At 40.4% G+C, this 15,545-nt stretch overlaps 1 protein-coding gene and 1 long non-coding RNA gene across 3 annotated transcripts in view; one reads left to right on the top strand and one right to left on the bottom strand.

Moving 5' to 3' along the window:
* The first annotated feature begins 3,304 nt into the window (after positions 1-3,304).
* The window catches only part of SESN3 (sestrin 3), a 68,230-nt gene continuing 55,989 nt past the window's right edge, over positions 3,305-15,545 (top strand). Inside the window, exon 1 of one of the 2 annotated variants that reach the window (XM_023644693.2) lies at positions 3,305-3,393. Coding sequence is in view for 1 of the 2 variants with exons in the window: in XM_070272651.1 (XP_070128752.1) it covers positions 4,959-5,036 (78 nt within the window). In the remaining variant the exon portion in view is untranslated. Of the gene's footprint in view, positions 3,394-4,584; positions 5,037-15,545 lie in introns of those variants that run through there. The other variant, XM_070272651.1, reaches the window with a different exon arrangement.
* LOC111774209 (uncharacterized) lies at positions 9,312-15,524 on the bottom strand. The gene is made up of 4 exons (XR_002809024.2): positions 15,399-15,524; positions 14,199-14,333; positions 11,244-11,408; positions 9,312-9,401 (listed from the first exon to the last, which is right to left on the bottom strand). It is a non-coding gene; the product is annotated as an uncharacterized lncRNA (long non-coding RNA).

Below are 15,545 nucleotides of genomic sequence, written 5' to 3'. Positions count from 1 at the left end.
TCCTTTGTGCCCGAAACAAATTACAGAATTTGCAAATTTGTAAATAATGTGGCACTTACCCTGCAATCCAAAGGCTTTGGGTGGCCCCCAGAGAAAGAAAAAGAAGTCTGTGGAGGCAAAATGTTAGAAAATGACCTATTGTCTCAAGAAATGGAATTTTAAAAATATCTTTAGCAATTGATTTTTTCAATTGAATCCTTATTTAGGAACCATAAAGAGGCCCAGTTCTTGGGTCAATAGAATGAGAATATCTAGAGAAGCAAACAATTTCAAGTCCAAAAGTCACAGAATGTTATTAACAGGGCACCTTCTTTCAAAACGCTAAACATAAACATTTGTCCCCAACCCTCCCCACACCCTTGGTTTTCGGCAAGAAGCCTCATTTTAGAAAAGAGACAGCAAGCCCCAGCCATAATAATTCTTATGTCCAATGTCAGAGAAGGAATAGTGACAGATAGGGACATGAACCCTAGTTCCCTTTTCCACAGCAGCAGTTTTTTTGAACCATTCAATTCACAAATATTTATTGAGGCCCTTTTATAAGATCTTGTAGCTATTATTAGAGATTCAAAAGAAATACCCTACATGCTGAGTGAAATAAGTCAGAGGGAGAAAGTCAAATACCATATGATCTCACTCATAAGTAGAAGATAAAAACGACAAAAAAAAAAAAAAACACATAGCATTGGAGATTGGACTGGTGGTTACCATTGGGGAAGGGGGGAGGGGGAAGGGCAAACGGGGTGATTAGGGTCACATGTGAGGGGATGCACTATAATTAGTGTTCGGGTGGTGAACATGATGTAATGTATCCAGAATTTGAAATATGATGTACATCCGAAAAAAATAAAAATTAAAACAAACAAACAAACAAAAAAACAAAAGAAATACCCTAGAAGAATATATGTTGTGTTTAAGAAAGTAAGAGTTATTTTCTCCAAGATTTTTTTAAGCACTTCTCTCTGGGTTGAGTTGAGACTACAAAGTAAATGTAACTCCATCCTTGCCCTCAAGGGGTTTACAGTGTAATGAGAAAATAAAATTTAACCCAATCATTTCAATACTGAGCCTGATGCTAAAGAAGAGGTATGAGAGAGGCACCACGGACACTTTGACAACTGCTTGACTCTACCAGGAGACCTTTCAACAAGAGAAGAAAATCACCAGGCAGACGGAAGTGGAGGGCCTTGGAGGTAGAGGTGAGGGGACTATTGATAGGACTTATGTAGGAGAATGACAGATCAGATTTGTGCTTTCAAATGATTCTCTCCCCGTGTTCTTATTCACTATGAGATGAGTGCAAATTGGGTACACCTTTCCACAAAATATTTTAGCAAATTGCATCGAGAACCTAAAAACATACTCATATCCTTTCAGCTGGAAATTCCACATCTAGGAATCAGAGAAACTGCCAGAAACTTACGTATGAGGAAGCTTATCACAGCATTATTTATAAATATGAAAAACTGGAAACAACCTACACGTTCAATAGTGGAGTAATGTAACGGTTAACTAAATTATGGTACATCCAAGCCATGTGATTTTTATGCGCTACTTATTTTAAAAAATCACATTTTAAAAGAATATTTCAAAGCGAGCAAAAATGATTTTAAAAAATGATGTAAATGTTTAATGAAGTATCATCCTAATTATGTAATAAAAAAATGAAAAAGTAGTTCTCAACATGGGTTGTGATTTTCACCCATACCCTTCTTTTCTAAAGTTCTCTCTTGTTTTAGACATAGCACCAGACAACAAAAGGGATGGAGTTTCTCCTTGTTCTGTGTGAAATCAAAAGAATTGGCTTTTGTTTCCTTCTCTCTTAACTAACAGCGTGATCCAGGATTTGCAAGTCACTTATTCTCTAAATGACATTCTCTTTATGATGTCCAGGCTGGCTAGGAGAGGAAGAGAGGCCAGGTGGGGAATGGAAAGAAAGGAGGGATCCAGAAGCTGAACATTACCATGACAGCAGAAAACAAGTATGATGGGACTGAGGGTAGCAAGGACTAGAAGCAAGGATGGTTGTTGTGTATTGAGAATGAGTTACTAGATTGAAGATTTCAGGGGTGGAACATAAACACATATAGTATAACAGTCCAATATGTATAAGAAATGTCACAATGCAGTACATGGTTAACTGCCAAATAAACGGCACTATAGACAATGAATGTTATAAAAATTTGGAGGAGTTTGGTGGAGAGAGCCTTCATTTGGTCACACACATGTATCTGACCATGTATCAATGAAGATATTCCTCTAAAACCTTGTAGCAATCCTTGTTAGAGAGTATGGTTGTGTAGGGTTGGACTTTCTTGGCCATCTTTTCTTTTAGTTATTGAAGAACTTAAAGGACTTCATTGTGAAAGGATTTTAGCTATTAAGTAAAAGGAAATGTTACAAGAAGAATATGATAGAAAACTACTTGAAGCTAAAATATTATTTGAGAAAATTCAATCTCTGTACAAAAATTCACTTCATTCTTCAATTTCTCCTTTCCTTTAAAATGTATTCACATAAAATCTGCTTTACAAGACAGAACCAGCCAGGAAGACAGCCCAAGAAATTTACCACTAAATGGGGACACATATGTGTTTCAGTTCTTAGGAAAACTGCCTTGCTAACTTTCTCCCTGCTTCTTAGTATTAAAGGGCATGTGGTAATTTCTCTCTTGCTGAATTTTCTTGCCTTTACAGTTTCTTCTAACTGAATGTTAAGCATCTTCCCCTTATCATTGTTACCCTAGGCTATATATGTCTATACAGCATCAAGCAACCTTTAAGTATCACTCGTTAGATGGATCAACACGCTTACCCAGTCACATAACTTAGACCTTTTTAGTGTTTTCCAGTCTATTTTAATCTATTTAAACCTGACACTGCCAGATTTCCATTTCCTTTGTTCCTTGTGTAGACATCGTTTAAGCGTGTTGGTCTCTAAAAAGGACAGAGAGGAGGCAGCTGTTGAAAAATGAGGAGATTGGCAGTTTTAACCACACAATTTGGTCTAATGGCTTTGATATGCTAAACTTGCTAGCTCCTCCAAGTGTACCTTTCTGATTTTGCATCACAACACCACACTGAATCCCTAAGGAAACCAGGGTAGTCTTTTAAATTAAAAAGAAAAGACAGAAATGCAAACCGTTCTTTTAAATCATCTCCACAGATTCATTCTGTGAACGGCAGGCCTTCGCAAATCCTTGTGCACTAGAGACCTTTAAAAAAGGAGAAGCCGAGAATACTGATCGTGTTCTAAAGAGCGAAAACAGGTGATGTCATAACGCACAGTCCTGTGTGGTCACAGCCAAGGCCGGGTGGGGAGCTGGGGCTCCAGTGAGACGGAGCTCCGCGCCAGTGGGTGAAGCAAGTTATCTCCGGGGCCCGGAGGACACCGGTGAGGACCGGGCACCAATCAGGTTCTCGCTCCGCGCCTGCCTTTGTTCTCACTGGGGAGCAGGTTTTGGGGTGTCTCGCGTCGGGAGCCCGCAATCGACTAGCACGCGCATTGCTGGCCCCCTTGGGAGACCTGGCTCCCCAACTCGCCTGTACCCCAACACCCTGCCAGCCAGAGCTTTCCCCAATTACATCTGCCTTCTCTCCCCAGAGCATGGACGCCAAAATCCTGACTCACCATTTTTAGCTTTGGAAGAGGCAGGTCCAGCCCAACAGTTTTAAAAGGCAATTTGTTCTCTGAACCTTCCTTCCCAAGCAGGGCTCTGTGCTCTGTGTGTGTCTGGCCAGCCGTCTCAGAAAGGGCTTTTGGGTGAAGAGGATAAACCTGTTTCTTTGGCCCTCTCGTGCTGGACAAATAAAGGAAGTTTCATTGCTGAGATGACTGCGAGAAGGGGCTTCAGATCGAGGAGAAAACCGCTAAACCAGAGGTTTTGTCTTTTTTCCCCCTCACTCGATTAATGGTGTAAATATACCTCAAACATCTATCCCCTAACCCCCGCCCAAACCTCAGGTAACTGGTCTTTTGTAAAACAAGGGTCACGATAAATGATGCATAAAGTTCTTTGAGATCCCTGGAAGCAAAGTGCTACGTGACTGCAGTCTTCCTTACAGCTAAGCTAAGATTGTGGCTGAGAGAAAGCCTAACCGCTGCCCTGATGGTATGAACGTTTCAGTTCCCCCTCCCTTCCCAACCTTTCTCAAGAAATCAGGAAATTTTTAGCTCAGTCTTAGACCCGCTAGCGAGCTCTAGCTCCCAGTTATTTTTCTCACCCTCCTCACCATTTCTGCAGGGACCTAGGGAAGGGGGCGTGGCCTGCCTTAGATAAGGGGCTGGGCTCCCCGGGATAATTTGCATACAACACACCCTCTTTCTCCTATTGGCGGAGCAGCACAAACTATATTCCCTCCCACTTCACTACCTAACTAACCCGCCAGCTCCCTTCAGTTCGGAGCCTCGGAGACAAACTTAACTTGCCCGGAGATTCAAGGCGTCCTCGGCCTCTGTGATTGGCCGGCGCAGCTGCCAGCCGGGCTCTAGTTGCTCATTGGCTGCGGGCTAGCGCCCCGGGGGCGTGGCCGGAGCTGTCCGATTGGCGGGAGGGGGCGGTACCGGAGCGCGGTGGTGGTGAAGGCGGTGGGGAGGCGGGGGCGGGGCCGCACTGAGGCGCTGCGGCGGCGGCGGCGGCTGCAGCGGTGGCGGCTGCTCATCCTAGCCTGGCGGGGGCGGGGGTCTGAAGGATGGGGGCGGGTGGAACAACGGGCCGGTGAGGAGCAGCCGCCGCCGTCTCCGCCGTCGCTTTGGCAGCCGCCGCAGTGGTCGCCTCGGGCAGCGCCGCTTGCTCTCGGGCCGTCGCTTCCCATCCCGACATCCCGCCCGGAGGAGGCTGAGGCTGAAGCGCGGCCGGCGGCGGGGGGACAGTCAGGCCCCTCAGCGGCGCGGGCAGCCGCAGTGACAGCCCGGCCCCGGCCCGCAGCCTGCCCTCACCCTCGGCGCCCGCAGCCACAATGAACCGGGGCAGCAGCAGCCCGTCGGCCGCCGCCAACTACCTGCTCTGTACAAACTGCCGGAAAGTGCTGCGGAAGGTACGGGCTCGGCCTGGGGTCCGGCCCGAGAGGGGCCTTCCTCCCGCCGGGTCTCGGGCTGCTCGGCCCCGGGGCGCACTCTTGGGGCGAGGCTCAGAGGGATCCCGGGGCACCTTTGCTGCGCCGAGACCGAAGAAGGGGGCGTGGGTTAGGGTGGAGGGTTGGCACTGCTGCTGTTTTTTATCTCCACCGGGACAGACGGTAGTCCAGAGGGGTTGGGGATCTTTTTCCTTTTTTTTTTTTTGGTCCCTGTGGTCTGTTTTTCGGCTCACCTCCCTGCCTTTCCATCCCGGGCCTGCTCTTCGGGCGGAGAGAAGGAGGGACCGGTACGATCCTTCTCCCGCTGCTGGGGATGGAGGTCGCTGTGAAACCAGAGCAGCCTGGGCTGATCTTGAGGAACCGGCCCCCTCTTTGCTGCGGCTAACTCTGGCGGGCGTTGTTTTTGCTTATTCGGTTGCTTTTGCCTTCCTTGCGCGCTCTTTCCGAACACCCCCTTTTTTCATTCTTCTGATAATCGTCTTGGGTCTATAGTTCAGTCCCGAAAGGAACTGGTAAAGCAGCTTAAACTTTATGCCCATGGGAAATGCTATTCGACCTCACAGTTCCTCAGGCTGGGGTTGGGGGAGGAGGAGACTGAGGCGGACGTGGGTTATCCCCCCTTAGCACCTCCTTGCCCCCTTGTGATGGTCCAGAAAAGTCGGACTCACAATCATGTTATTACTTCCCAGAGTGACTGATAGAAAGTTTTCTCCAGTATTGTTTAGCTTACTTGGCTTAATCGCTCCGTTAAGGGCGGGGGGGAGGGGGAGTGCCGTGAAAAGATGTCGTTTTAGACCGAGAAAAGCTTTTAATCAGACTTTCACAGCCGCCTTTGCATAATATTATAATCAGTTTATTCTTCTCCAAAGTCTATTTTTGCATTTCATTAAGTGGAAACATTAGTTGAGGTGCTTCTGTGTGTCCAGTACAAATGAATTAAAATTGCTGAGCTGTGCAAATGCGTCGGGACTGAAAGACCAAGATGAATACGGCGCCGTTTTTAGTCAGTTTCGCTAAATACAGTTCAATTGGGATTGTTCTTTATATATCAGAAAAAGAAAGAAAGCGTGTAAGTAAGCAAGCTCAAATATTTGCGCTCTTTGTCCAAAAACTGTTTTTCTTCCTCTGTGGGTCAGGCCAAGTGCCAATCAAAGTTGTTTTTCAAGCCTCTTTTCCCTGCAGCAGGGCTGCTGCTGCTTTTTTTTTTTTTTTTCCTATTTCATTTGAGAGCATAAAAAAAGCAAAGGGATTGCAGATTTGAAGTTAATCGAACAGTTGAATATGCCTTAAACTGTGGTTATTGGATATGTTTCTCTTGAAACAGATTTTTATTAAATGTGCATGTTGAGTATGTGCAGTTATTTTTTTCCATAAACTCTGGGATCAAATTACAGTTGATACTTGCTCAGCTCATTGTAGAGCGGCTTGTGAGAAATGTAATGGATCAGAAGTGCAGATCAGCTTAGTTGAATGTTAACTCTTTCACTTCAGGACCAGATGTCGTGTGAACTTACCTTCTTTTAAAAAATGATGATGATGGTTATTTCCTAACTTTAAAAGTCATCAGTTATGTCTTTAACATGAGGAAAGTGTTGTTTGAGAAACATTTGATTAAACTTAAGTCTGGTTAAAAATAACAGCTATTTATTTATTTATTTATTTTTTTACTGAATAAGGAAAAAAAGAGCTATCTTGACTTGGATTTTTTTTAATGGCTCTGGCAGTGGTATGCTAATGAAATGTTTGGAGGTGATGTTAGGCTTCAAAATCTATTTGATTTTTCTTTTGAGAGAACCATGGCTATGGATCCCTTACACTGTGCTAGCATTTGAAACATCTTTATATCTTTCTCTTAGCTTTTAAGAAGCTCTTTCTATTTACCTGGAAAGAATAATCCTCATTTCTAGCCATTATTAAAAGAAAGAGGTATATAGAAAATGGATATTCACCCTTTTCATATTTTATAATGGCTGTGCATACTTCTGCTAATGTTCCAGTTTTTAGTAACTCCAAGGTATTTAGTATTGATTCATGCAGTAGCATGAAATAACTTTAGATGGAAATAGGATTGTTAGAGCCAGTTATAACATGACTTGGCAACATTTGTAGCTTTTTAAGGGTGCCATTGTCAGTGCTCTTAAAAGATATCAGGTGTTTAGCATTTTAAATTCTTCATTCTAAAAATAGCATGTAAGTTTATTTCTAATAAGGAGATGGTTTTCTTTTTGGTAGAAAGCATATAACGCTAAGCAAAATTCATCTCTAACTCTCAAAATGTGATTCTCTGAATTTATCTTGTGTTTTCACTTAGTAAAGTGTTCAGTAATAACCAAGTGAGTCATAGCATTTTGAATTTTAGTTTGGTGTAGTTCATAATGGAAGGATGAAACTCATGCACACCCAGTGTGAATTACTCTTTGCTGTTAGAATCTTCATTAATGATGGAGGAAGAGTCACCTTTATATTTGGCATGAAGCCTTTTTCTCTAAGTGGCTTAATTTGTTGCGATGTGTTGAATTTGGGGGGGAACTTCAAAAGGAACTGGGTTCACCTTCAAATGAAATAATTTGGTTTAACCCAATATCTGAAAATTGGATTGTATGTTGTATGAGAGTCACATTTATTCTTAGAAGTGCCTTTACAATTTTGATTCAGTGCCTTCCAGAAGAAAGAGACTTCTTAAAATATTGAATATACCTAATTTGGTAACCTTAGGCCAGTAAAAAGAATTGAGAGGTAAGCCATATAGGGAGACAAGTGAACAAACAAAAGTATCCTCAAATCTGTAACTCCTAACTTGCTCTGTTATTAATGAAATAATTCAATAAAATTTTTAAGAAAAAAGGAAATGCTTCTATTTACTTTGGAAAAGTTAATGAGTTTTGAAGTGTAATACACTTGATTTGAAGAAGTTCCAGTGATGAAACTAGGTAAATTTCAAAGTGGAGTGCCAAACTGCATTAAGAAAGGTAAGTGACTGTCAGTCTGCTCATCTTCTGACAAATAAAAGGTGGCATATTACAATGTACTTTGAGTATTGAGCAGTTAGTGCTACTGAAGTGAATAAACTTCACTATGAGTTACAGGACTTAACATTCAAAAATCTTGATATGTTTAGGTAGATCCAGTGATATATCTTTGTTGGTTATTGCACTTTTCCACTCTGCTTATATAATCATTTACTTTGAAAACTTTTTGATGGTTTTATAACTGAAGTGGGGAAAATAAAATTGGAAATATTAGCTTAAACTATATGAACCCTTTATTATAGTCAAAATTCTCAGTTCATAGCAGTTTTATGTGGTTCAACCAACAGAATGGAATTGCTCTGACTGGGAGTTAGTACTTATATTCTGCTTTGGTTAATCAGGTTTCTTATGTATATATTTTTGATTGTCAAAAGCAGTTTTTTACTTAATTTTATCTTAAATGACCTAAGCATGGATTAAGCAGTGGATTTATGACAGCAAACAGTTATGCAGTGGCTTTCTAGCTGCTTTTTATGGAGTCCTAAGATGCTTCAGTGTTCAGAAATGCTTGAGTTGGATTAAATTTTTACGTACATTTTAAATTATTTTAAAGTTATAATTTAAAAATATGGCTACCCAAAAATCTCTTATTAGGTTATTCTTGTGTAGCCCTTGAATTAAACTTCTTCTGCTACTGTTGTACGTATATTTGAACTTTTTTGTTCATATGACATTGATGAGAAAGATTGCCATTGATTAAGAAGGCTCTGGCCTTAAAAAAAAATTCCTTCCTGTATATATCTGTTCATGTTAAATTTTTACTTGTGAGAACACAAACTTATTGTTATCAGTAATTGTTACTTGATAACTAAAACACTTATAAAAATCGTTGTTTTGTATATTTATATGTTTCATAGTTCAGGTTCAATGTAAGATTTCTTTTGTAAAGGATTTTCTTGTTTCCCCAACCCTCCCACCACCAAATAAATAAACTGCTAAAACGTAACTGCTAATGTAGAGAGATTGGAAGCCACAAGATACGCTCCCAGTTAGGTCTTCTACAGGTCTTTTAATTTGAGGCAAGTTAGTTAAATTCCTTGAAGCCTAGTTTTCTCTGTAAAATGTAGGTCATTGCTACTTGTTTTACAGGTTGCTGCATAACTCGAGAGAGGTAATGTTTGTTAAAGTACTTTGTAAACCATAAAGTACAACTATAAATATAAGAAAGAAAAAGAATGGCCTATTTATTTTCCCTCTTCCCAGAATACCTTAGTTCTTTGTGTGTTGTGGCGCTGTATTTCAATATATACTGAGTAATTTGGTTAGCTTTCACTTCTTTGTCCTGTTTACTTATTGCCTGTAAACGAAAGGTAAAGGTATTATGCTTTTAGTTAGAAGGATCAGTGTACTGATTTTTGATTTGCATATGTCTAATTGTATTCTATCCCTCTCCCCCCTTAAACAGTAATCCAATGTGCCACTTTTGGCTTTCCAAACAATTAAAAAAATAAAATTGCCTTTTGGACACTTCAGTAGATGAGGGAAATTGGTATTTGGTTTGAAAAGACTGAGAGTTAAGGATGATTGTGCTTAATAGAAGTTGGGGCAAATCTAGGGTAAACCAAAGAATTTTTAATTATTTTAATTTAGGAGAAGAGTTATGGAAGTAAACGTCTCTTAGCCTCTTCTCCCCATCTCTTCATTCCTTTTTTCCCTTTTGAAGGGATTGGGTTATAACTTGTGTTTGTCCAGACCTTCACAATTTTTAAAGTGCTTTCACATTATCAATTGGTTCTTACAAACTGAGAAAAGTTGAGAGGCATAGCCTCTGTCATACAACTAGTAAGAAGTCCATTTAATTCTTAATACTGCCTCTGTAATAAATAAGACTGTTCGAATTGTCCCTTGCAGTATTGAGGGCGTCAGGGAAAGTCCCCACTCCCAGCTTCAGCATCTGTGGAATGCCTGTAGGGACCTGAAACTCTCCAGGTAATATGAGTTGGAAGTTTGAATTTTAACCACTCTGACATATTATTGCACATCAACTGGAGGGGAAGGAGAAGAGTTAGCTGGCTGTTTTTATTATCTCTGTTAACAGTTGTTTGGTTAATTCCCTAATGAGATAAAACAGCAGCTCAAATATGCTCTTTGGACCCTGGGGATGTCCAAGACCCCTTCAAGGGCTCTGGGAGGTCAGAACTATTTTCATCATCCTACTAAGACTTTATTGCCCTTTTCACTTTGTACAAAAGGAGAGGAGGCAGAACTGTGCTGGCCCCTAGTATATAGTCAGGGTAGGGGCACCAAACAGTAAGCCTCATATTCTTCACCGCCATACACTCATAGTGGGAAAAATGCCTGTTTCACTTAAGAATGTCCTTGAAGAAGCAGTAAAAATGTAAATTTTGTTAAATTTTGGCCCTTGAGTGTCCATCTTTTTAATATCCTGTGTGATGAAACGAGAAGAGTACAAAGTGCCTTCATCTGCACAGCCAACTAGTTGGCTCTAGGGAGAGAATTTGGGCACTTGTAGTTGCAGGCTAAACTAGCACTTTTTAAATGTAACCCCATTTTTACTTAAAAGGACATCTGTCAGACAAACTTTGGTTATTCAGGCTTGGGTATTTGATAAAAATTTTCTAAAAAATGAGTAATGTGACTCTGGAAATTCAAAGAGAAAAACCTGACAGTATTCATTGCCAGTGATAAAATTCAAGCTTTCAAGGAAAAATTAGAGAGTATCTGCCACCATTATCATGAAAGTTTCCCAGTTCTTAAAGGCTCTCCTCTTGAGTTCAAGGGTGATACTAATGGCTGTGATTTTTTTGATGTTGTATAGCAAAATGTGTTAACATTTGGAAGATCTTCCTAACTCAGTGAACCAATGTCTTTCCAATGACCAGTGCAGAAAGGCTTTGCTACTCAGGGCCTTTCTTTCCTTTTCAGCTAAGACCCAACCAGTTAGAGCACAATGGACATAATCTTTGCCATCTGACCATTCTTTTCATCATGGTAATAAATACTGTCAGCTGTTTTCCTGGAATTTTCAAGATCACTTCATTCAGTTTTGAGAAAATGTTTGTCAAAATCATACAGGAGTAAAAGGTCCATTCAAAGTACAAGATAGACAAATGGATTTTAATATAATGCAGAAGGTTAAGTTTCCCTGTCAGGCTTTAGAGTCCACATTGCAGCTTACCTTTAAGAAGCTGTACTTGTCGAGTTTTGGTGTGATATCAAAGAAGAATATTCACAGTTACTCTTTCATTTTCCAACTACATATCTCTGTGAGGCCAGATTTCCCTCACATCCTTCAGTTGAAACATCGCAACAGATTGAATGCTGAAGCAGATGTGAACTTTGGCTGTCATATTAAACAGACAGTAAAGAGATTTGCAAAAACATAAATGTCACTCTTCTCACTACTTTTTTGTTTTGAAAAATAGTTATTTTCATAAAAATGTGACTTTTGTTAACGTGATGGATTTATTATTATTATTTTAAATGAATTAGTAGACATTTAAGTTCTCTCAATTTTAGTTTCTAATACAGTAAATATTGACAGTTATAAGCCACACATAAACAAAAAGCTCTTTGGGGTCCTCAGTAATTTTTAAGAGTGTGAAGGTGTTCCAAGACCAAAACATTTGAGAACTATTGAGCCAGAGTTCCTGACAGCAGTGTGTGGTACATATAAATGTACAGTCATATCTCATATATTGCGAGTTCAGTTCCAGACCACTGCAATAAAGCGAATATCACAATAAAGCTAGTCACATGAGTTTTTTGGTCTCCCAGTGCATATAAAAGTTATGTTTACACTATACTGTAGTCTATTAAGTGTGCAATAGCATTATGTCTTAAAAATATACCTTAATTAAAAAATACTTTATTGCTAAAAAATGCTAACCATCATCTGAGCCTTCAGCGAGTCTTAATCTTTTTTGCTGATGGAGGGTCTTGTGTCCATGCTGATGGCTGCTGACTAATAGCATTTTACCCACAGTAGAACTTCTTTCAAAATTAGAGTGAGTCTTCTCAAACTCTGCTGCTGTTTTGTCAACTAAGTTGATGTAATATTCTAAACCCTTTGTTGTCATTTCAGTAGTCTTCATAGCATCTTCACCAGGAGTAGATTCCATCTCAAGAAACCATTTTCTTTGCTCATCCATAAGAAGCAACTCCTCATCCATTAAAGTTTTTTCATCAGAGTCCAGCAATTCAGTCACATCTTCAGGCTTCACTTCTGATTCTAGTTCTCTTTGCTGTTTCCACCACATCTGCGGTTACTTCCTCCACTGGTCTTGAACCCCTCAGTGTCGTCCATGAGGGTTGAAATCAACTTCTTCCAACTTCCTGTTCATGTTGATATTTTGACCTTTGTCCGTGGACTTACAAAAATGTTCTTAATGGCATATAGAATGGTGAATCTTTATCAGAAGGTTTTCAATTTACTTTGCCCAGATCCATCAGAGGAATCACTATCTATGGCAGCTATAGCCTTACAAAATGTATCTCTTAAATAATAAGAAAGTTGAAATTACTCCTTGATCCATGGGCTGCAGAATGGATGTTGTGTTAGCAGACATGAAAGCCACATTAATTTTGTTGTACACCTCCGTCAGAGGTCTTGAGTGACCAGGTGCATTGTCAGTGAACAGTAATATTTTGAAAGGAATCTGTTTTTTGCAGCAATAGGTCTCAACAGTGAGTTTAAAATATTCAGTCAACCATGTTGTAAACAGATGGGCTGTGATCCAGGCTTTGTTGTTCCATTTATAGAGCACAGGCATTGTAGATTTAGCATAATTCCTAAGGGCCCTAGGATTTTTGGAATGGTCAGTGAGCATTGGCTTTAACTTAAAGTCACCAGCTGCGTTAGCCCCTAACAAGAAAGTCAGTCTGTCCTTTGAAGCTTTGAAGCCTGATGTTGACCTCTTCTCTCTAGCTATGAAAGTCCTCGATGGCGTCTTCTTGCAGTATAAGGCTCTTCCAGCTACTTTGAAAATCTATTGTTTAGTGTAGCCACCTTGATTAATGATCTTAGCTGGATCTTCTGGAGAGCTTGCTGCAGCTTCTACCTCAGCACTGGCCGCTTCACCTTGTACTTCTATGTTAGGGAGATGACGTCTTTCCTTAAACCTCATGAACCAACTTCTACTAGCTTCAAACTTTTCTGCAGCTTCCTCACCTCTCTTGGCCTTCATTGAATTGGAGAGAGTTAGGGCCTTACTCTGGATTGGGCTTTGACTTAAGGGAATGTTGTGGCTGGTTTGATCTTCTATCCAGACCACTAAAACTTTCTCCATATCAGCAATAAGGCTGTTTCACTTTCTTATCATTCGTGTGTTCACTGGAGTAGCACTTTTGATTTCCTTCAAGAAGTTTTGGTTTGCATTCACGACTTGGCTAACTGTTAGACACAAGAGGCCTAACTTTCCACCTATGTCGTCTTTCGACATGCGTTCCTCATAAAGCTTAATCATTTCTAGCTTTTGATTTAAAGTGAGAGACGTACGACTCTTCCGTTCAGTTGAATGCTTAGAGGCCATTGTAGGGTTATTAATGGCCTTAATTGCAACGTTAGTGTGTCTCGGAATAAGGACGCCAGAAAAGAGAGAGAGAGATGGGGGAACAGCCAATCACTGGGGCAGTCAGCACACATGCAACATTTATCGATTAAGTCACAGTCTTATATGGGCACCCCAAAACACTTAGAATAGTAACATCAAAGATCACTGATCACAGATCACCATAGCAACTATAATAATAGTGAAGAAGTTTGAAATACTGAAAGAATTATCAAAATGTGACACAGACACAAAGTGAGCAAATGCTATTGGAAAAATGATGCCAATAAACTTGCCTGCTGCAGGGTTGCCGCAAACTTTTGATTTGTAAAAAACACAATATCTGTGAAGCACACTAAAGTGAGGTATGCTTGTAATTCTCAGGAGGGTCAGTGAGGGGGAAAAAGGGCTGATACTACTGACAGAAAATATGGATAAGGCCAGCCCAGTCACCTCTTTTCTGTATGGGGATTACTTGCTGCCTAGCACTTTTTCAGTGACATCCTAGAAGCTTCTCTACTACCAAAGTACGACTTAAGCTATCTAGGGATGATCTTTCTCTAATTTTGTAAGCATCTCTTTACCTGGTAGAAATGAGGGAGGGGAAAAACCAAAGCTCTTTGTCTCTGAAGGAACGTTCTCCTTAGTACTATGCAACAACTGAAGAATGGTCAGATCCAAAGATTATGTCCATTGTGCTATAGTTGGTTGGTTCTTAGCTGAAAAAGAAAGAAAGGCCCTGAGTAGCAAGGCTAGCCTTTTTTTTTTCATGAAAGCTGAGAAGTGTGGGAGAAGCAACAGAAGGGACAAGAATCAGAAGAAAGAAGTATCAATGTAGGCTACTGATAGCAAGCATTGTTACAATAAAGGAAAAGAAACCCACTGCTGTAGACAGGAGATAGGACAGCTCTGAACATGGGAGTCCCTAAATAGTGCACTCTTCAAAGGTTTAGGGCCTTTTCCACTTTGTGTGTGTGTGTGGTGGCGGGGGTGGGAGGGGGAGTTACACTGTACACAAAAGCCATGGAGGCCAGCAACTACCTGTAATTCAGTGTGTTCTTGAAGGTATGGGCATAAGGATCTACTTAGTCTATCTGATTCGATCTGCTGAGACCTACAATGACTACCAATATCTAAACTGTCCCTTAGACATCACTGTGATAGAAGTGGGGATGGAGAGGAGGTGGAATTCACTACACTGCCAAGCCAAAACATTTAGTTATGTGTCACATGACAGTTACCTTAAACCTGTAAGTAGATGCAGTATAAACTATTTAAAAATATATACCTATACCATCTAAATTTATAGTTAACATGTAGAATTCCTATTTGTCTTTCAAAAATTTTCTTCAGAACTCTTGTGACATCTCCAAAAAGCCTTTCCTAATCTTCATACTCTTTTCCTCCTCACTCTGCCCTCAAGACTGCCATACTATCCAAGTATACTGCATCTATTGCACTTAGCACATTGAATTACAATTAGCAATTTCTCCCCTACCAGGTTGGCTCTTATTTGGGATCTAGTTACTGGAAAGTTTATTTTTAGCAAAACAGGATTTTGACTTAAAGATATATTGCTCTTATAAATACTGGCGGTATATTTATATTGGATACAATATAATCTAACTAATAAAATGAAAACTTTTCTCATTTTCCAAACCATGTCTCATATTTTTGTTCTTTGCAGCCATATTCTGTTCTTTTTACCTATAAGGAACACTTCTAGAAGTTTAATAGCAATTATCGTCTTTGTGACCATGGGAATGTTTCAGTTAATATCATACCACTTTTGGAGGGAGTTCTGATAGGGAGCAAGAATGCAAGTCTCCTAAGAAGGTCAGGACACTGGCCTTGGCTGCTGGTCCTTCTCAGAAATGTAAAATGGCCGTTGCTTTGATATGGACACATGCTTCGCCTCCTGGAATCTGCTA

Source organism: Equus caballus, chromosome 7, assembly GCF_041296265.1.
Source record: "Equus caballus isolate H_3958 breed thoroughbred chromosome 7, TB-T2T, whole genome shotgun sequence".
In the NCBI taxonomy this organism is placed as follows: Eukaryota; Metazoa; Chordata; class Mammalia; order Perissodactyla; family Equidae; genus Equus; species Equus caballus.
This window is presented reverse-complemented; position numbering and strand designations above follow the sequence as displayed.